Consider the following 22,574-nt stretch of genomic DNA (forward strand, 5'->3'; position numbering starts at 1 on the left):
CCGTCACATATAATTTGCATATCAATAAATTACCGGAAAAACCATATTAAATTCCTGCGCGAGTTTCATACCGTTTTATAAGCTTTCGGTGTATGAGCAACCTTACTTTTGCACACAGCCATAATAAATTTCCCATTCAGTCTTCCGAAACGTTCTCTTCAAGACCTCCCTCGCGCATACAAGATATGCAAATAAGAAAGGATTGTTATGTGTATGTAAAAGCGAATGACTGCGCTATACAAATTGTTCAAACGCGAAAAAAGCCGTGTTTTCCGTGTAACCATGGATTATTTCGAGACAAAAAGTTATTGTCTTCTTGCGTAATTTTCTCCTTCTTTCATGATATTTATCGTCGTTTACATAATGCATTGGAATTGATTGTGTATTTTTCGATAAATCGACAGAAGTGCCACTTTGACACTTCGCTTCGAATGAAGAAAAATTCTCTCGATTGCATTTCTTTTCTGAAGCTGATGATATTATAGCGATTTGCCGCGGAATCTGTTGTAAAGTTTAATTCCCCCATATTCATATCCTTATCCCTTGCATAATTTGCGCCGCTTCATTGAGCGAATATTACCCTTAAATTCTTACTTTTTCTCCTCTTTTTTGACGATTCAGCGATGTTTTTGCGCTTATCTAACCTTATCACGGCTCGCATGGTTGCGCGCCATCGAGATGAATATTTTTACAAGAGGTCTTCTGCCTCAGAAGATTACTCCAGTCGAATTTTAAGTCTTGCTACCCTTTGCGTTTCCGTTCGTACGGTCATGTAACAAGCCGGATAACATTGATTTACGACAGTACGTGACGACGATACCTTCCAAAGTGCAAGTGTTATCCTTTACGACTGACTCTTCTTTCATTCAATTCATTCTCTGCTTCGTGCGTTTCTTATTGTTCGATCGAAAATTTAATAATTTTATTTATATTATGATTATATTTTTTCGCGAAATTCCAAACATATTTATATTAAATTGATGATAATTATATATATATATATATATATATATATATATATTATTCATTTGATAGAAATAACAATGCGTAAAGAACTTGGGAGAGAGTTGCGAGAGAAATCTTGAACTCATTTGAAACGGTTTTTATTTTCGCGGGTATAGAAATCTGACGTGCATTAAATGTTTTACTCCATTGAAGCGAACGCGAATGTGCATCGGACCAATGCAATGACTGGAGAATGCGTCTAAAAATATCTTCCGGAAAGGATTTTCCTTGCTCCGCATTGCTCCAACACGCAATTGAATTTACACGGCGTGCGGTTTATAACATTGCAACGTCGAGAAAGCCGCGTATCGATCGCGAGAGAGAGAGACTGGTGCATCTTCGCGCGTCATATCTTGTCTACTTTATGCGAATCTCGCACAAGACGGATAAGCTTCTTCCATACGCTCGTCGTCGTTAGACTCGTATGTACAATACATCTCGATGGAGACATTTTCGAGGGAGAGCCAATTTTACCTGCACGGAATATTCTTTTCTCCTTCTCTTCGAAATTGACCGATCACATTATGCAACGCGAGTGGCACCAATTGCGCATTCTATTTCCGTCAAATTCTGCATGCACGCACTCGTGGCGCAACTTGCTGGGGGCATTGTTGCTATCGCGTTACGTAAAACCGGTGTGGGACGGCATTCCGACAATTTTAGCGATTTTGTCACGGTTAAGTCAGTTCCCCGAGAGAGAGATTTTTGTTTCAACAAAATTGTTACTCGACGTGACGTTTCTCCATAATATAATTAACGATAATGACGTCATTAAAAACACATCAATATTATATTACTGTTATAGTTTTAATTAATTTTCTATTGATAATTATAAGGGAACTTTTATATAGAAATTTATTGAATTATTCTGATTGCATAATATGTATTTAGCGTAGTGTTAATTATTTTATCGCGAACGCGCGAGAAATCACGCGGAGTATCGAGGAATACACGGACGGATCTGTCGTGAGATGGCGTATATAAGGTGACAAGTCATCTCACTTGACAGAGTCACGTATTTGCTCACGCCAGGCGCCAGGATGACGCGCTTTACCACTTCTGTCCACTCATTTTTTCCCAACGACTTTACTTTAATCGCATTCGCCATTCATCGTCACTTGTACGCTACCTACCAAGGTCTTTGAGCTCGTATCTTCTTTCTTCTCTAACACCTTCCCTCTCTCGCCCTTTCGCGTTCTGCCTTGGCACGTTTTCAGGGCTAAAAAAAGCAGCGCGCCTAACGAAGGACGGAAAAGAAAAAAAGAGGGGGAAATCAATTTATTATTCTGGCTTGGCCGAGCTCTGTCAGCATAAGTAACGAAGACTCTGCGACATTAAATATTCTTATATGATAACGTGTCATGATAACAATATAGTTCAATGAATAAAAACCAACGACGTTATCGTAGATAAATAAATTTGTGCGTAATAGTGCATATCATTGCATGTAATTATAATAATCTATTATATTACGTGTCAATTATAAAAACATAATATTGATTGTGCATTTGACTCGATTCACCTATATGAATAATTCAAACTTATTCCATGAAATATGCGAGTCTACTTTTTAAGATTACGAAAGAGGCGTAAAGAAGAAATTGTTAAAGAGAAAGAGATATTGTATAAGGACAAATTATTTGATAGAAAAGAAAACGAAGACTGCGACATTAAATATTCTTATATGATAACGTGTCATGATAACAATATAGTTCAATGAATAAAAACCAACGACGTTATCGTAGATAAATAAATTTGTGCGTAATAATGCATATCATTGCATGTAATTATAATAATCTATTATATTACGTGCCAATTATAAAAACATAATATTGATTGTGCGTTTGACTCGATTCATCTATATGAATAATTTAAACTTATTCCATGAAATATGCGAGTCTACTTTTTAAGATTACGAAAGAGGCGTAAAGGAGAAATTGTTAAAGAGAAAGAGATGTTGCAAGAACAAATTATTTGATAGAAAAGAAAAATACTAAGGAGCATATACGTGTGAGAGATGGGAAGGGGATGATAACGAGAGGGAATCTTCTTCCCAGCGGAAGTCGAAAGTCAGTCTCCTTCCTCCTTTCTCTCGCTTCGCGATCGGGCGCTTTTGGCGATCCGCCAACTTCTCGGGGATCCCACGATCATGCGCGCATGTACCAGCATCACCGAATATCCGGTCGTCGTCGTTATTGGTCGGAAAGGATGGAAGGCGATCGAAACTTGCGGGAGGTTGCGATCGCCCTGGGGCATAATGGGAGAAAGCGGAATCGGGGTCGCCGCAATTATCTTTTATCGCGGCGCGTTAACTGCAGAGTGCGTCGAAGTCGGCCGACAGGATTACTCTGTTCGTCAAGAAAGAGATTAGCTCGAATTATAAGGGTATTCTATTGTTCCGACTTCTTCTTCCTTAATTCTTCTTGGACGAAAGTTTTATGTTTTACGAATGTAAAACGTAGGAAAATCGATCGGAAAAACTTCATTTGTCGTAATTTTATATAGAATTGTACGGGTAAACAATATTAAATTAAATAATGCTCTAAATAAAACTCTAAAAGATTTATTTGACACAGATACTATTTTTATAGATTTTTTTCCAGATTTTTTTCTACAGAATTTCAGACAATTGAATTTTTTGAAAGTCACTGTTATATTCTAATATAAAATTAAGTCTTTTATTAAAAAATTGAACGCATAACTTATTATGAAGATTGCAAAGAATTTTACGCGTTATATGTATACAGCTCTGTACATCTGGGAAACGCATTTCCCATATTCCCACCAACCAGCTTCGGCTTTAGAACGGCATTGCAGCTGCAACTGCAGTGTCGGATTCACTCACGCATTCGCAAGAACGCTCGTATAAGGATGAGTTGCTTTTCTGGCTTTGTGTCTCGGTCGATTTTGTCGCATGTGTGTCGCATGGAGGCGTGAATCGTGATGCTATTCGAGCAAGGCGCGGATATTCTGCAAGACCAATTTAGTTGGAATTTAAATTTCTCCCGCAAATTATATACAGCGAATCTATCGCTATGCATAAATTACATTGTCTTCACTGATTCGTACATACATTCTTGCTTTAACCCTTTACCTTTGCAGAAACACTCGCGATGCACAAACGAATATAAATTTATTCCGACACGAATATATTTTACACACTCTGTATAAAAAAACTTTATATTAAAGCCGTTAAAAATTATTGACTAAAAAAACTTGCTATGTGAAAAAAATATAATTTTAATATTAATTTTAATTTAATATTACATATTTTTAATTTTATGTTATTCTTTGTGTTGCAGGTATGTATCAACGAGTATCTCTTGATTTTTTTACGCGATGACGGTGAATCGTGAGTAAATTACACAAATTAATTGAATTTTAATAAATGTATATCTATGATTAAGTTATCAGAATATCTAAAACAGAGTTATTTCTCTTTTCAAGAGGTAGAGTATCTGATCAAATTTATATCGGATACATGTCTCAATTAACGATTCGCAACGTTGGTAAAGTGTGTTACAGTAAATGTAGATGTTAGATATGTAAGATAATAGCATGAGTGTATACTTTATACTATTTAAAATTGATAGTCCCGACTTGATGGATAGCTTTGAAGTCGATTTGTCGCGCTGATAAACATCCGCTTTATCTTCTCAGGCAGGTAGAGAATAGCTTTTTTCAATTTTCATCATTGCCGCTAGATTAAGAGAAGCACTACTACTAGCTTAATCGCGGCGAACACTTGCAGGATAAATTTAATTTATGCCTGCAATTTAGGGTTGTAAGCGCGGCCAGACGCGAAAAATTGCGCCTCTCTTGCATAGTTTGTTGAATTATGAAGGAACGAGAAACACCTTCCGGCGTTTGCAACTGAGAAACAGCGAACTTAACAGCGCACATGGCGATAAAAGTGGGAAGAGATTGCTCTTGCGATATCAAAAATTTCTCACACAGCCCCCGTCAATTTTATTGGTTTTATAGATGCTGACAACGAGTTTTTTTAAGTTTCGCGCTATTGTCGGTCCGACTCTGTCTCTGTCTGTTCTTCAAAAATAGCAGATCAGATATTTATCTAGCAGTCTAGCATATATTAAATCATTATTTTATGAATTTTGTGCTGTTTGAAAGTAAAATGATGAATCAATCTGTAATTTAAACAATTTTTGTCGCAATTTATTTTTGAAAAGTAAAAAATATAATTATAATTTGTATATTTCAAAAAATATAAGAAAAGAAAACCTTTCACTATCAAAAATATATGCATATAAAAATTGTTAAAAATATTTCTGTAGTATAAATGTTGAATTTATTTTTATTAATCTTTTCGTTGAATTAATATTAAAATTGCATATTAACATGCGTAGTTGTTAATTCGCTGAGCAATCTCGTGAGCTGTATACAACGTAAAATTTAAAATTCTCATGTTGCTTGTGATATTCATTGATCTCATTTGACGACAAAGTTGCTTCTCTTCTTTGGGCATCAAGTTCCAAAATGTTCTTTTGCCTCGAGCACTTCTCGCGAAACATGTTCTCAAGTATGTCACGCGCGTGCGCATGCGTTTTCGAAACTGCAGTTGATGTTGTTAGGATCAAGTAATTGGTTTAAAAGCATCTCTTGTATCCCCCTCCCCCTGTGTAAATGCATGATAATTTCATACATTAATTGAAAGAATAATTCTCTTCTTACAAAAATATATATCTATAGTTCATCTACATATCTAAATATTTTTTGTCTTTTTTTTAAAGATTGGTTAAAGATTTAAAACGATTGGTTAAAATAAAAAAAAAAATTATTTTAATCTTTTTAATTTAATCGCTAAGATTTGATACGAAAACTACACAGTCTATAATAGTTTTCCGTCGAATTTTTTCTTTAATTCGATTAAACATTGATTGTATAATTGGATTAGTAAGATTTGTATATTGTGCATTAAACAGAAATTTGTAGATAACGATAAATAATTGAATATTATTTATATGCATATTTTAATGACATTAACATGATGTTTAAAGCGTATATTCAGTCTGTAATAAAATATGACTCGATATCGATCCCATCAAGCCGCTTTACGAGCCGAATCAGATTTATAGTATAGGTACTTACGCGCGAGTTTCAAACGTGAATTGCTCAATAAGAAGGATTAATTGTTAGTGACGACAAATGAGCCATGGCGAGAGGGAATCGTAATGTCTACCTGAAAGTCATTTAGATAATTGCTTGCGTTTATATTGTGCTAAAAAAGAATTATCGCATTATCATACCAAAATTTTATTCCACTGCTATTGAAGTAATTAAATTTACGGACCGTTACGTTAAACGGTAAATTTAATTAATTAATCTATCACACACATATACATTCGGAGGTGTGTGTGGTCGAAGCTCGCTATCCGAAATACGAAGCTTAATTGTAGTGGTTCTCCACGAATCCCGACATAGTCATTAATCAGAACGTTCGATCATCAACTACGCGAAATTCGTGGCGTCGTCGCGTTGCTCTGAATGCAATTTTTTAAAAATGTTACGAAATAAAAGCACGTCGTGTTTCTTTTCAATTGAAATGCGAGATTGAATTAAATTCAATATTTTACGTAAGCGCGTAAAGCTAATTCTATCTATAAATAATCAATAGAGCTCTTTTATGTCATTAACTGAAATCCATTTACAAATTAATACGATAACGTTTACTTAAAAAATTTACATCATATATGTATATATATATAACAGAGATCCGTACGGATAAAATTGTTATTCAAAGTTTTATGTTTTCATTCATTTCCATTTATATAGTTTATGGAAAATATATTTCAAAATCGTGCGATGTTTGTAATGTCAATTTCGATTGCCGACATATCGCGCGGTCGAGTAGAAAGTTCATTATAGAATGTTTTTCTCGGGTTATTGCCTTGGGTATATCAGAAAATCGAATATTATTTCTCGGTGCACGACGTTGGCAATTTTGGTAAACGAGTTTTTACATTACATGCGAAATGCATCTGGAAAGAGAGGGAAAGTAGATTGCTCGAGTGCGCAATAACTGCAAAACAAGTCGTAATTTTCGAAACGTTCAGTAGCAGCTGCTAAGTCTTTGTTTCTATTTGATTCGCCGCAAATACACGATTCTGTACGATCTTAAATTCAATTTTAGATTTTTAGAATCTGCATACGTATGTATGTAACTATGATGTAAATAGGAAGAGACAGGCATATTATATAAAAAGGAATAAAGGATGAGAAATCGCATTATATAAATGACAAAGTTCGCACAAATATGTCAAAAGAGTCGCGTATTAATACGACTTCAAAAAAGAATCCACACATGACAGATTCTATATTTGATTGTTCAAAAAGTATATAAAAATTACGGTTTACGTCTTTTTGATTTTTTTCATATACACATATATAAATAAATGATTAAACACCAAAATATATATCTATCATTAGTAGTGCTTTGGTTGAAAAACGGTGTAGTGTTAAAGGAAGATTAATATTGAACCTGTATCTGTTTTTATATTTATAATGCATCACATCCCGGAGATGGTAAAAAGAGCTTTTCACGAACGCTTCGTTTAACTTTTCATGAGCACGTTAAACCGGAAGCTTGCGCTTATTTATGGTGTGCGCAATTCTATTAATACGTGAATATACATGCAACAGTCGACGAAGTGTGCTGCACAGAAATGGCAGTAGTTCACCTTTCTTGTATTAAAATTGTAGCATAAATCTTATTTAAATGCAGTTACTAATTAATGTAATATTTACATGTATAGATAAATTCTCATATGCTAATTAGTACCCTTACGTCTCTACAACATACATACATATATATTAAAGTCAAAGTTATTGAACACGTTTCCTTTATATGTTATTACATAATAATTATCTTAAATTTTAATATTTAAAAAATCTCCAAACTTACTAAAAATTTTTTTAAAACTCTTATTTCCGAAAATACCTACGTTTTATTTTCATTTTATTGTAATTCGCTTTAACCGTCCAAAAACGGGTTTCCGGAGTAGGTACGCTGGAGGAATAATAGATTCAGTTCTAGTTTTTTTGCCCTCTATCCAAAAATTATAAACGCCATCGTTTTCTTCCGCTGTCTCAGTTGCATATACATATAGAAAAGATACGATCGTTGCACGCCGTTTGTTCCGTCCGCGATTATCGTACACCATCCTCGCATATATATACGAATGCGTGTGCCATTATCCTAAGACCACGTGTTGGGGGAGCCCGAGATATACATACATTACTGCACGCACATTATATGTGCACCAACGTAAATGCATTGCCAATGCAGTAATATGCTATATATGTACGGCGCGTGTACACGCGCGAGCGTAATCCCACGAGGCGGCGAGTAACGGTGCTACTCGTACGAGACGTTCACACACGCACACACACAAGAGAGATAGCAAGAAGAGGCTTTATTAAGCGGTCGGACGAGTAGAGGGCGAGTGGCCGCAGAACGGAATCCAGTTGTCTCTGCGGTGTCGTCGGACTCGAAAATGGAAGACTGCTACATTATACGACGAGCGATGTTTTGCGCGCGCGATTCTAGGTACTGTTTGCTTACATCAGCGTAACGGATGGCTCTCACAGACGGACTCGCGACGGTATCTTTTACGTACGAAAAATGATAATCAGCATCGTCCATGGTGTTTCTTAAAAGCATATTTTTCGACGACTGAGATGGTTGGCTGTATTGGAATTATTCGTTAACTCGTGATTAAATCGGAAAGATATTGGCCCTTCGCCGTTTACGCGAATAAATTAGCTTCTTGCGATTTTTCTTCCGATTCTGAAATCATTTTCGAGACAATAAGATTCTGTAATAATTTTCGAAGAGTAAGTTTTTTTCAAATAAAAAAATTCACGCGTGGGATTTCCCCCGGATGAATAAAAGATAAAAATTGCGTCATTTAAATAATATTATACTCCACGTGTTAACAATTATACTCATCTTACCTTAATGATTGCCGGTGACTCATGTTTATTGTACATTTGTAAGGTTGTGACTTGTTCGATACAAGTGGGCCGAAAATAATATATGTTCGTGTCCTCCTTCGTTTGCGCGTAAAATTGGAAATCTATTCATCATCGAAGTAATTGTGTAATCGAAGGATATCGGAGAAACGATGTTATTTTTTATGTTACGCTGCATTGTCACATAAATACTACATTTGCTGTATTCAAAATTGTCGCAAATAACGTATATGCAATTGTGCAATTAACGTATGTCGATTAATATTTTTTTATCTTTCTGATTCAACACAGAAACGTTTCAAAAGAAATTGCTATACTTAATATTTGTTGTACGCAGGAAACTTTGCAAAAGGCACAACACAGTAAAGTGTATTGAATGAGAAATATGCATTTCTGGCAACGCGCGTTACATTTGGCAACTGTTACTGGAATGTGATAGAAATATGATATATGAATTTATATCCCTCTGCCAAATTTCATGAAATTCAATATCGCGGTCATTAGCACATTATCATTCTCGATATTATGTAGCCTTATTTTTGCAGTTCGCCGTAAGTTAAGGCTTAAATATCGGTTAGAATTGTGAGATGACATTACACATATATTGTTTTCCGAGAAAAAGAGAGGAAGTGAGAAACTAGAGCTCGAATAAATTTTTGATTCTTGGCCAGGAACTTTTAAGCTGACATGTTTATACATAGAATTGTACCAATAAATATATGATGGTATCACCTATCGCCTAACATTCTTAACAATTATTTCGTTGAAACAATTTGTAATATGCTAACATTACAAAGCAGAAATGTGATAGAGCTATATTTTTATACAAATATATACTTTATTAGAGATATCACATATCTTGATTGCTACAGAAAGGTGTAAAATGGTAACACGAATCTTTCCGCAACTATCGTTATTTGCTCGTTTATTATTACAAGAATTTATAGACACGCTTACATCATCAACGAGTTATACGAAAACGTTGAAAGAATAAAATCTATATTATTGGCTGTCATCCCGATACGTTACGATTAAATCGTTTTTCGGCGAGATATAAGCTTTTACTGCAAACACAGAACGCAATGCTTGTACAGAGCGCGCAATCAACTCTGCGTTTATACATAGAACGAGCGAGACGAAAAGTCGAGACGAAAAGCGAGAAAAAATGGATGGGTGTCGGTGCTTTTGAGGCTTTTATATTCGTTCATTCATGGTACATTCACCGACCTGCGAGAACTACTTTTCCGTCTGTATTTTAGCGAATTGTTAGAATGCATCGTAAATATATCGAACGGTATCGTATAACGGTCGAGTATTTTTAATCATTGCGATAACGCTATTTTAACGTGTGTCATATTGTGATATTATATAATTATTGCAATGATAATTTCATAATTATGATTGTCATATATTATAATCGAATATTTGTGCGAATTTGTTATGAGTACCTATATCAAGTATTTCGAATCATATGATAATAATATCGAAAAATATAAAGAGTTTCTCATGTTTTAAATTATAGCTATGAATAATACATATATTATATAATTTTTTGTCAGTCTCATAATTTTTTCTTAAAGATTATTGTTTTAATTTTTTTCAATAACAAGCCTTGAATTTGCACGCGTAACAATTCCTTTACTAAATTCCTTTGCTAAATAATTCACATATTAATATAGTGCATAAATGTTGATATTTTTGGAAATTTATCTTTCGCGGAGAATTAATTTGTTCGCGGGAAAAAAATGACAAATTCAAATAAAGCGGACACATGCGGAAGCGCAGTCAATTAACATTTCAATGATTAATTTATTACACATGTTTTTTCGATTCTGTTTTGGAAAACTGTATTTATTAAAACAGAAAGATATCTCGTTAATTTTTACCTCGAAGTTAATTTTAGATTTGATTGATATACGTAACTATACATTTCAGTGATTACAGAATATATCTTATATCCGCGAATGTCAAAATTCGAGTTTATTTTTAGATTTTTTAAAATTAATGTCCGCATTTTTTAATTAAATTATTTACATTGCATTCTACGTTACTGTGTTTACAAATTACATGTATAATTGTTATTTTACAAAAGTTTACGAGTGTCGGAATTTCTCGAAATGCTGAAATCGCTTAAGCGTTTCCATAAATTGCACATTCGTCACACGAATCTTGCGCAATTAATACGTGATATTATTTAATTACTTTACGGTTAACGCGTATCTCTAATCGGATCACGATTTTTTCTGATCAGCTATAATTGATTGAACGCAGTGGCGTCAACTAAGTGAATCGCGACGATCAGACACGCATCGCCAATTATTGACTTCCGAAATTGCTGCAATTTCAGAAATTTCGGCCGCATTTAACGGGCGTACGTGTTTCGTATATATGTTCTATTCTTAGTTCCGTTTCTCTCCGAGAAAAGTTTCACTGTAATTGCGTTTGAGTCTCTACGGCGACGAGCGTGTCTTCGGGTTCGTACCGAATCTAGAGATGGTAATCGAAGAAAGCCGTCTTTCCGGAGAAGAGAAAGGAAACCCGCTTTTATCTTCCGTCTTCTTGTCCGCAGTTGAATGACTTTTGTCTTACCGCTCCTAATTGACTTTGATGTCAAACGCGGGTAATTAAAGTTTCCGATCGCTCGCTGAACCATTATTGTCGCACAGACCTCGATAAAACAAATATAGCTGACGGCTAAATGGTCTAGGAAAATTGAAAATGTTTGACATTGATTCATCTCGTTTAAAAAGTAAAACATGAAATTAACAAAGAATTTTAATCAACTTATATTATCTGCTATATCATTTATTAATGTATTAAACTTATGTGAGTGTTATAGCAATATCTGTTTTGTTTCCATTATTAGATAGATAAACATGCTTTTCTTTCTTTTACAGAAATAACAATTTTCATATATTATAGTTAATTTTATGTCCAAAAATAATTATAAAATTAACTATAATATATGAAATTATTTTATAATTATTTTTCGACATATTCTGTATAAAATATGAAAATTGTAATTTCTATAAAAGAAAGAAAAACGTGTTTATTTATCTAATAATGAAAACAAAACAGATATTGCTTGTGAAATGTATATAAAATTGTTAATTTATCTAATCAGAATCGTGCAAGATTTTTGACGAAAATGGTCGTGAAAGGACAATACTATTAGGGAGTAACGAGCATTTAACCCTTGTGAACAGGCGAATAATAGAGACCTGAAGTCCCTCGCGCTCCTCTCATTCCATAATTCTCTCTCTCTCTCTCTCCGTCAGAAAGGAGATTCTGACGGCGGACATTGCCTTTATGGTTTCCGATGCTTTGTAGCGCGAAATTCTGTCTGCCGCCGAGCATGATTTTGAATTTAGCGATTCCGTCGTCTGCTTTCAAATTGTGAACTCACGCAAGACCACTGCCGATTTAACACTTAAAGGCGACACATTCTATGCGGTAACTCGCAAATTCTCTCGGTTAATATTTTATCTTTGTCGTGAGAAAAGAAACATTAATATTATTTAATTATTCTAATCTTTTATCATAAAAAAAAAGAGTATAAAATGAAATATAATTATAATACTCTAGTCAAGTGAAACAAATGATTTGAAAATAAGTTGTAAAGTTGTTTTCTGAGTTTAAATTTATCAAAATTTTTGAGATATAACGTTAACCCTATAATTTCCAAAATATATTCTGTTCAAATAATTTGGCGTACGTATACACGTACATACATATAATGAACGAGAGCTAATTACCTTCTACCCTGCTACCTCTAACATTTTCTGCTCTTTGCTAATATACATACGTACATACGTATATACAAAGAACGTAATGCAAGAAGTAGCGAGGTAGGAGATAATTAACTCTCGCGTACGCCGGTTAACGAAGTATGCTGTAAGTTGCTGCGCACAAATGTTCGGACACCTGGCAAGCGTCTGGTCAGTGCGGCAGAAACGCATCCGGGGTTTCAAGTTGACAACCAGTGGCCAGGATAATTGGAGAACGGAAAACAAAGTAGCGTTGCATGGCAACACCCCAGCATCCCTTGACGGCAAGGGATGCCGCCACTATACCGCCGTCGTCGTCGTCGTCGTCGCTGTCATCATCGTTCCCGTACCCAAGGCAACGTGCCCTAACTGCAACCCTTATTTCATCTGTACGGTTCGGGAAGGAACAGTCTTTATTATTCCGTTAGCTATGATTTATGGCGCAGAAGGATGCAGAAGCGGCTATGTGACGTTGTAATAGCGCGATATCGTGTAACACGCGGCACTATACGTTCTTCTTACGTCGTGTAACAAATCGTCTGGCATCTTTCACGTCGTCGTTATACGACGACGCAACGCGTATCTTCCGTACGCAAGATATTCTGATTATGATGCAACGAGACTAATATGACCGTGGCAATTTCTCATGCATGGCGGTACGTATGCGATGGATTTCTTGGCTTTCATTCTTACAATTCATTCTTACATTGTTAGTTAATACACGTGACAGATCGATGAGAATAATGGGAACAATGAATAGAATTTCTTCTGTTCGCATAAGTTGGAAAGGTAAGGAGTAATTCGAGAAACTCTCGGTTCTCTCCCTTTCATTTCCATGTTATTTAATCAGTCGAACTTGTGCCTCGGGTCAACCGATTGCAGAATCACTCGGTTCAAGACCCGGTTCTACACTTGTGTCTATTGTTACGTCGGGTGCGCCTGTTGCATCGAAGCAATAGCAGCAATATCGAGTTATAGAGTCCGATCGAACGACATTCGAGCCCATTTGTCCGGTCCGGTCGCCGCAAATCGATTAGGTGACATTATGCTTACACTCCCCTTCGGATTGTTTTAATGATACTATACATAATGCTAATTATATAATTCTCATTCTTTCTCTTTGCGCGAATTATTTGTCAGGGTGCAAATTATTCTGTATCGAATTTTACGTGTCCAGAAAAATCGCTATTGGTGTTTATCGAATAAAAGATAAGCTCGCGCGGCTTTGTTATGGTGAAAGACAACCGATTAAGGCCTGAATCCACACATTTTGTGGGCGTAATCGCGGCTTTGTGCCATTAACTTGATCCGTAAATTACGACACGCTCGATAAACATACTATACCGCGTAAACTGTGTACTTGATGAAAAAATATAAAGCACAATTTTAAAGTAATTTAACGTAATGAGATCCGTAATATCTCTACATAGTCAATTTACAATTCTTTTTTTTATAATTCTTTATACAATTTTCAATTATTAGATATAAGAGCATCAGCAGAATGTAAATTAATTTTAATTCAATTGAGTGTTTTTCGTGGCTTTATTTGTAATCTCTTTACAAATAATATTATAATTATATTAATATTAATTATGATTTTTTATAATATAAATTTCAATTTCGACTGTGAATTTGATTAATTCGCTTATTGAAATTGTTGTTATGATTCATCCAATATTTAATATGTATTTCGTGCATGATTGGTGGCTCACGTGGTGACGATGAGATTATTGATCGTAGAAACTTTAGCCTAATAGTTGTCAATTTACGTAATTTTAAATCAATTTTTTTCATTGATTTCTAATTAAATAATCTTATTGGGAGCTTTTATTGCGCTTTATTACACTCTAATTGGAAATTATAAAATCTGTTGTGACACGTTGTTCACTCTCGCACAATAATTCCGCAAAGTTATCTATTATATATTAATCAATGTACCAATAAAATCGACTTAATGCAACTCATCATAAAAATTAATCGGGTTAATTTGCAACCATTTTGTAATGAGAATCAGTAACTTAAATGAGAGTTATAAAATTATCCGCTCATTATTATTAGTATGTTATTAAAAATTTCATTTAAACAGAGAAATGTTAATTTTTCAATTATAATGCAAACTTTTTAATTAATGAAACGTTATAGAATAAGTTACGTAATTTAAATTTTATTCACATTTTTATTAACGTGATAAATTTAATACTTTTTTCATCGTTACACATTATATTTTTTTTTCTTTTTCTATTATATATATATATATATATAGCGATATTGTCATGCATTGCTAATGACATAATTGCGCCGATTAGAAGATTGCGTCGAGATCGATTTTCTTTCATCTTTTTTTCTTTGCAAGAGTATTCTTGTATAAGATGTTGCACGTTTTCGAACAATGGTGAATACGGTCTATTGCATTAATATTGCCATTGTCTGCAGCTGTAATGCAACAGCTCTCGACGGTTTTTGACACGCGTGAATAGATCGCCATAGGAACAGCGGAAGTGCTTTGTGGCGTCAATTATTCCACTTTGGCATTGGGGCCTATACTCTTTTCCTTTCTTTCGTAAGATAAAGGGGAAAGCCTGCGGGAGATAAAGTAGAGCTTATCGTACGTGTTTCACTCTCAGAGAGTAAAACTTTCGTCTATACTTAGGAAGTGCAATTTGACAATAATGCAATAATAATTACATGCGTGCATTTACTGTCAGATAAAAATAATTGAAATGACATTTAACATTTTTTATAATTGAATTATGAAATAAAAAGATAGGTGATGTAATATTTGAATCTATAGAAAAATATTTTAATTTCACGAAAAAATTATACGAAATAATTTCTCGCGTGTCTCTATTACAAACATAATAATAATAATATTATTATTTAATAAATACTCGTATTTTTCGAACTGATTTCTTTATCAAAATTGAGCCCGCAACGTTTTTCCTAAATTTATTCACGCGCACTGTCATATTTCGACCGTCGAAGATTCACTCTCCTTTACTCGCGATATTTATTTTAATAACTTCTATCGTGGGAGGATTAACGCTTCGACGGCTAATTAAGCGGTTGTTATTTAAGCGAGCTTCGTTCTACGTCACGCTTCGAAAGTTGCTCTGTTCAAAAGAGCAGTTCGCTCTCCAAGACGTTACGAGAGTCCCGGAGGAGTGCTTCAAGGCTGCCGTAATCGCTCGCTTCTACCTTACGCCCGCAAAACTGCCCTACCGCACGTTATCGACTATTATTCCCCACGGGGGGGTTTCTCAGAATCGCCGTTCGACATCGTTCAACCGTGCACGACGCACTTTCCTTCCGTCACCTTTCACCCTCGTCGCACTTTTTCCCCGAGATATATACGGGAGCTTTTGCATTATGCACCATAGGGTCGGCGACGACGCGAGCGAGGGCGACATGGGTTGTTTATGACTGTGCTTATGGGAAAATTTCTCTTTTCCTTAGCGATAGTCTAGAAAATAGTTTCTTTTCGAAGTGGATTTTAAAGTAAATTTTGCCGACATTTTTTATATCGACAAAAGTTGTCAACGATATCAAGTATTAATTAAAATTTTGTGTAGTGAAAATAATTTTTCCGCATTAATCCATTTTTTTTCTAGCATGCGTGAATAAGTAAAGAAATTATCGCACATTTTTTTTTTTAAATATGCTGCAATATTTTATTAGCATTTATTGAAACAACGTAGATACGTTAATTAGTTTCTACAAATTTGATAAGAAATTGACTTGCTACTTCGAAGCCGCACAATTTTATTTTCACACAATTTAATTTTAAACATATTTTTCGTACAATATGTGATTGTCTTGATTTTTTTATTTGATCAATTGCAAAGATTGCTACATATATTTTAGTTCTTCTTGTTTGCTGCCGCGATTGCGCTTGGGTAAAGCGTCTCCAGAGACGCGAGAGGGCAGCAACCACTATATTATGTACTAAGGGCGCTGCAAACAGGAAGACAGCAGATGGCTGATAAGTGCAGGTTGAAAGGACGTATTCAGGGAACGATCTCTTAAAACGAACTCTCTCTTTTCTTGCAAGACGATAGCGCGATAAGGACAGGGTCGAAAGTAAGACGGATGCCTTGTTTCTAATTGTAGAGTCGAGTTTTACACGGTTAAGTTTGTGTTATCTCTAATTAGATGTATTTGCTCGCTTTTGCCTCCGGGTGAGTTTTATTTTCAGTAGTAAAGAAGATCAATGTAAAAAACGTGTATTTAATTAATCTTGATTGTGTTTGTCTAGATAATTGAAAAGATATTGTCTCTAAAAATTTTGCTCATTAGCTTACGTAAAGCTTTGACAATGCAATTAAATTTTGTTTAATGTTGACCTTATTGTGTTTTGTAAATGTTTATTAATGCGCGTGTTCGATACATTCTTCGTTATGCGTATGACATATACCGGAAGATTGATTTACTGTATCACATTTGTTTTCGTCAGCATCTGATTATATTTGTTGTAATATTGATATTGTAAACATATTGTGTTTGACACAAGTGATCAGTTCGCGATGGGGTTTTGACACTAATAAATCTTTTTTTTTTTTTACTTTTTGTCGGCTAAAATTGCTATGGCACATTTCTCTTTCAGTTTCGGAGTGATTGGATAACGTTTCGGAAAAACACGATGGAAAACTCGCTAAATTATCTATGGGGTGCCGTTGTCGAGTATTGATTTTATGTTGACTTTCATGTTATGATGAGTTGTGTTACTGTCTGGCAGTAAAATCAACTAGAACATAGAACAAGGATGAATAAAAAAGTGAAATAAAAAATAAAAATAAAATAAAAAATGTTTTCTCGTATAAGGATTAATACATTTTTTCTGGATTCAAGATAGCTATCGCTATATTTTCGAAAATACGTTAATAATGGTATTATTATTTTTGTTTGAAATATATGAAATAATGCATAAAATCAAATAAATTCAACTTTTGTTTTCAACTAATATTTTAAAATAAACTCTCGTATTTAACGTATCAGCCAGTATACGTAATATTTGAGAAGAACACAAAAGCACAATATTAAAAATATAAAACTACTGTTTATTCAATAATTAGTTTTATGTGTATATTTAAAAATGTATTTTGCTTGCAATGCTTTTCTCGTAGAATATTATATTTTTATTTTGCTAACTTTTTATTTTGACACTTTTTGCGTAATACTTTGTGTCGTTACGAAAATTTAGTACAGTTGATTTAGTACAATATAGGATGAGAGAGAAAGATAAAAATGGGAGATAGCACTTTCCATGTCCGCCAAAAAAATTTGCATAGAAATTGAGCGGAAATGTTAGATACACACAACATACACACATACACACGACTTGGCACACGAAAAAATAGTGTTTTTATCAAACTTTTCATCTTCGTCACTTCACGCATTGCAGGAATAATTGTAGAATAGTATTGTATTTAATATAACATTGCGTAAAGAATTTATATTTATTATATACTTATTATATTTTACAAATGCATTTTGCCTATTAATTTGTTTCATTTGTAATAAAAATTATAATTGAATGTTGTTTGCAAAATAATTTTGTAAAATATTATAATATATTAGTGGTTATTATAGTTACGGTAAAATTTTATCAGATATCTATCTTATAAGCAAGCAACGTTATCGTGCAAGTAATTTTATTGATTAATAAGATTTTTTATTTTAAGGAAATATTTTTTAAAATTCTTGTCAAAATTCTCATGTTTTAATTTCTAAGCTATATTATACATAAAATATATAGCTTAAATTTTTGAATAAGAGAAATCGTGATTATCCGTAGTTAAATAAACCAATGGATCGATGGTCGTTTATTCGTTTCCACCCTTACGAGCGCCGATAAAAGGGTTGATGGGAAATCTTGCATCCCTGGTCGGTAAACGCGGGTAATATAGGCAGCTACGTTTTATCGGAAAAACGGAAAATCTGGATAACATATCCCAGGTTGATACTTCTATACTGTGCAAGTGTGGATAAAGTTAATTTGTATCGTATGCAAGTAACCAACTTGCATATTTGCATATTTATTTAAATAATCATTGTCGACGATTAACATTTACATACTGTTACACTGAATAATTTTAATATAATGACTTTATGAGAGCAATAATGTTAAAGAATGATATATGAAGGCTTAAATGTTCCGGCTAAATGGTTCAGCATAAATGTAAAATTCAATTCTTTCTATCGCGAATTGAGTGTATTTTCGTATACGAAAAAATGTTACAATATATATTAATGTAAAATTTCTTTCTTGTTACAGCGAAAAAGCAAAATGGTGCTGCTTTACGAACAAATAGTTTGGGTTCGGGTGCGAGAACGCCGCCCTTGGAAAGAAAAAGTAAATTTTCGGCACTCGGTAGACTCTTCAAACCCTGGAAATGGAAGCGGAAAAAGAAATCGGATAAATTCGAAGCCGCTTCGTTATGTGAGTATAATTATATTTATAGACTACGTAACATAATTAAATTAAATTTAATACTTGCAATTTAAATGGTATTTAAACCAGGAACATTTTACGTAATAGAGAGAATTTAATGATAAATTTTGTATTGTGGTTTTTTTTATACCGAACGTTATGTCACAGAAGAAATTTCTGCGTTTTAAAATATATAAATATTATTTAATTTTAATTTATACATTTAACTAAAATGTTTGCATATGGAGGAATGCACGTTAACGCATTTTAATCATGTTCACGTTCTACAATTACACGGTGACACGTTTTAAAGGTTTATCACGCGCGATATCGTGCTGCAAAAATAATCATGCCATTTAAACTACGTGTTACAGATAACACAGCAAACAATATAATGACGTTCGCATTCGTTCTCTTTGTTAATAGCGCTCGAGAGAAAAATCTCAGTACGTGCCAGCAGAGATGAGTTGGTGCAGAAAGGGATATTGCTGCCCGTTATACGATCGACATCGTTTCCGGAAAATGGTGAGCTCTTTCTTCATATATATATATATATATATTTGCTACTATAATTTATTTTTCGATTTCACTCAAAGCCTTTCGAGATTCAGATTCTAGATGCAGCTACAGATTTTCTTAATACAAATTATTTTAGATTATTTGCATTTTCTGTAGCAATTTTGTTTTTCAAATGCATCTTAAATTCCATTCCTTTTTTTTATTATTGTCTTTCTTGACCGATAAAATTTTCGCATTGCATGAAACTTGGAAATCTGCGAATATTCTTGGAATATTGAAATTTGCACGCGGCAGACAGACATTTCCGTTTACCTGGCGCGCCGAAAACAGTATCCGCCCTTTCGGCAGACTGGACAGGAAACGAGTAACGTACCACTGGGGTGTTGACAACTTGCCCTAACCCGGTATAAGGGTCGTAATTGCGTTTTACAGTCGTTACGGCGGTGGACGTGAACTCAATTTCCGCAATTGCGACTAGTCGCGCGTGTCGCGCCAAAATGACGCGATTAATTGCCAAGCTGACTTTCGAGTTCCGAGTCACGTTTCCAAGATTTTTCTTATCGTTTCTTATCCGCGATATTAATAGTAACATATATTTGTTGACATTATCGCGATACGATACCAGTGCTTTCCTTCTTATCGACGTTGTACAAGGCCTTTAGAGTATAGTTTCGCGTTTCATCCGGATGTGGAGCTAGTCTGTTTGTTCGATTATTTGTTATATAGTATTGATAAACGATTTCATTTTTTAACACGTAAAAATATATATATATATATATATATATATATATATTTGCGACGTCAATTGTTAATTTACATAAAGTTTCGAGAAATAATTTTAACCCAGCATTGATAGAAAAGTAAAAGTAAGTACTCTTTTTGAGAAAAAGTATAATTATTATTAACATTGCATACACATTTTTGCAAAGAAAGGTTAGAATTTATTTCATTTATCGAAGGATGGAACAATCGTAGAATTACTGATTTTTTATAATTACGCATCTTCTATAACAATGCTTGAAGATGCACGGCTAATTAGCGTCGAGAAAGTCAGATTTCAAAACGCTTCTTTGATTCTTTTCGCCGTTCAAGGACTATGAAACTTCTCGAGTGATTAATACGTGTTCCCTGTCTTGGGGTACTTAACACATAACAATAGTTATCAGGTATATCCTCCATCAAGGAAACCTTGAGAATTCTATTGATTCCGAAACTACTCCATCATTAGTCATATCTTCATCCGAACAATTCGAACTTTTCCAAGTAAATTTCGAGAGAGGGAGAAAGAATGCGCAGAGCACCTATATTCCACCCTTTGTAATTAAAGTATCTCGCTCACAGTTTCGTCAGATTATCGCGAAAAGTTGCAGAACTTGTCCGCGGCAATGACGTAAAGCTATTTATCAACGCACGTCATCCTGCCGGTGCTACGAGAAAGATACGTTTATTTAAATTAACCGTAAAGTCGATGGAAACTTGGAAATACGGGGTTCTGAGCGAAAGAAGAATGTAGCGAGAGATATCGCGTGGGAGTAAGCAAGAAAAATATCAATATACCGAGATCAGATGTCAGTGTGATATATGGAGGGCTCAACGTCATCATTACTCGACATATATCGAATTCGAATATCGATGTGTCGAAATATTAGCGCTGAAAATTTCTTTACGCATAAATATATGTTTCATATATATACTTACTGTATATTTGTTTATTAATTTGATGGTCGTTTCTGCGGTGAACCAAATTAATTGTATTAAAATTTTAGTGATCCTTTTGTGCACTGATTTCCTGGTTTTCAAATTCTAATCCGAAATTCTAACCCGATTGGACGAAATTCTACACACACCGCGAACCCTCTTGACCTTTGAAATTCTATCCAGCTCGATGTCCAGGGAATCTCCTATGTTGAATTAAATTCAATCCTTCCATATAAATCCGATCCATCTCCCCTTTGTTTTGCTTTACGTAAACGTATTTCGTTTCTTTTATATCTTATCTCGCAAACTCAACTAACATTACACCGTTCGAAGGATAGAATTTCAAACATGTTGCATTGATTAATAAAGCCTAGCGCGTCTTCGTGTTTTCTTAAATACGTAACAAAATTTGCCATGCAAATTTCGTCTAATCACTCTGGAAGTTGATTCGTTCCTAGACGTTTGCGAATGAATATTTCGCTCGAATACCAGGGAAATTCCTTAAGATACAAGAATGCCGTAATTATATTCGGACGAATTGATAACTCAGGATCGAACCTTCTCTCGTGTTGCAGAAACGATAAACGAGTCGGACGCGCAAAAACCGCCGACGCCGCAGCAAGCGTCGCAGCAGCAACAGCAACAGCTGTCACCGCTGCAGCAGCAGCAACAACAACAACCGTCCGGCGGGATCGTGACGGGTGGCCTTGGGGGTGGCGATGGCACCCCTCAGGCAACACCTACGTCCGCCGTTAACGCGCAGCAATCCCAGCAAGCGATACCCTCGGCTACGCCGACCCCGACGACTGCCAACCCGCATTCAGGACCGCCCAGCAACAATCAACCCTCGCCCCATCCTTCGCCCATGTATCCCGGGATGCCGCAGCAGGCCGGCCAGCCCAACGGCAGCACGCAAGGTAAGACCCGAACATCGATATCATTCCCTCTTCTCGCGAAGCAACGGCTTCAACCCTTGGCGCGCAAATTATGCCCGATTTCGGATTTCCAAGTCGCCAGGCGCGAATACATTCCTCGCATAATTTTGTGATACGAGATACTTGAACGATGTGATTTTATTATAGGAATTATATAGTTGTTATTTTAATTGGGAGCGAGAAGACTTCCTAAATTCCGTAGAATATTGTGCTTTGCTTGATAAACGCACT

The 22,574-nt window shown here is 34.8% G+C and overlaps 1 protein-coding gene across 10 annotated transcripts in view; it reads left to right on the forward strand.

The window, feature by feature from the left end:
- LOC114938199 (phosphatase and actin regulator 2) overlaps positions 1-22,574 on the forward strand; it is a 220,729-nt gene that overhangs the window by 68,424 nt on the left and 129,731 nt on the right. For all 10 annotated transcript variants that reach the window (XM_085481185.1, XM_085481186.1, XM_029312038.2 and 7 more), the window contains 3 exons: positions 19,036-19,200; positions 19,618-19,716; positions 21,984-22,325. In XM_085481185.1, coding sequence (XP_085337311.1) covers positions 19,036-19,200; positions 19,618-19,716; positions 21,984-22,325 — 606 coding nt within the window. The remainder of the gene's footprint in view (positions 1-19,035; positions 19,201-19,617; positions 19,717-21,983; positions 22,326-22,574) is intronic.

The sequence above is a fragment of the Nylanderia fulva genome, unplaced genomic scaffold (genome assembly GCF_048542155.1).
Source record: "Nylanderia fulva isolate GAGA-0341 unplaced genomic scaffold, ASM4854215v1 Scaffold17, whole genome shotgun sequence".
NCBI lineage: Eukaryota > Metazoa > Arthropoda > Insecta > Hymenoptera > Formicidae > Nylanderia > Nylanderia fulva.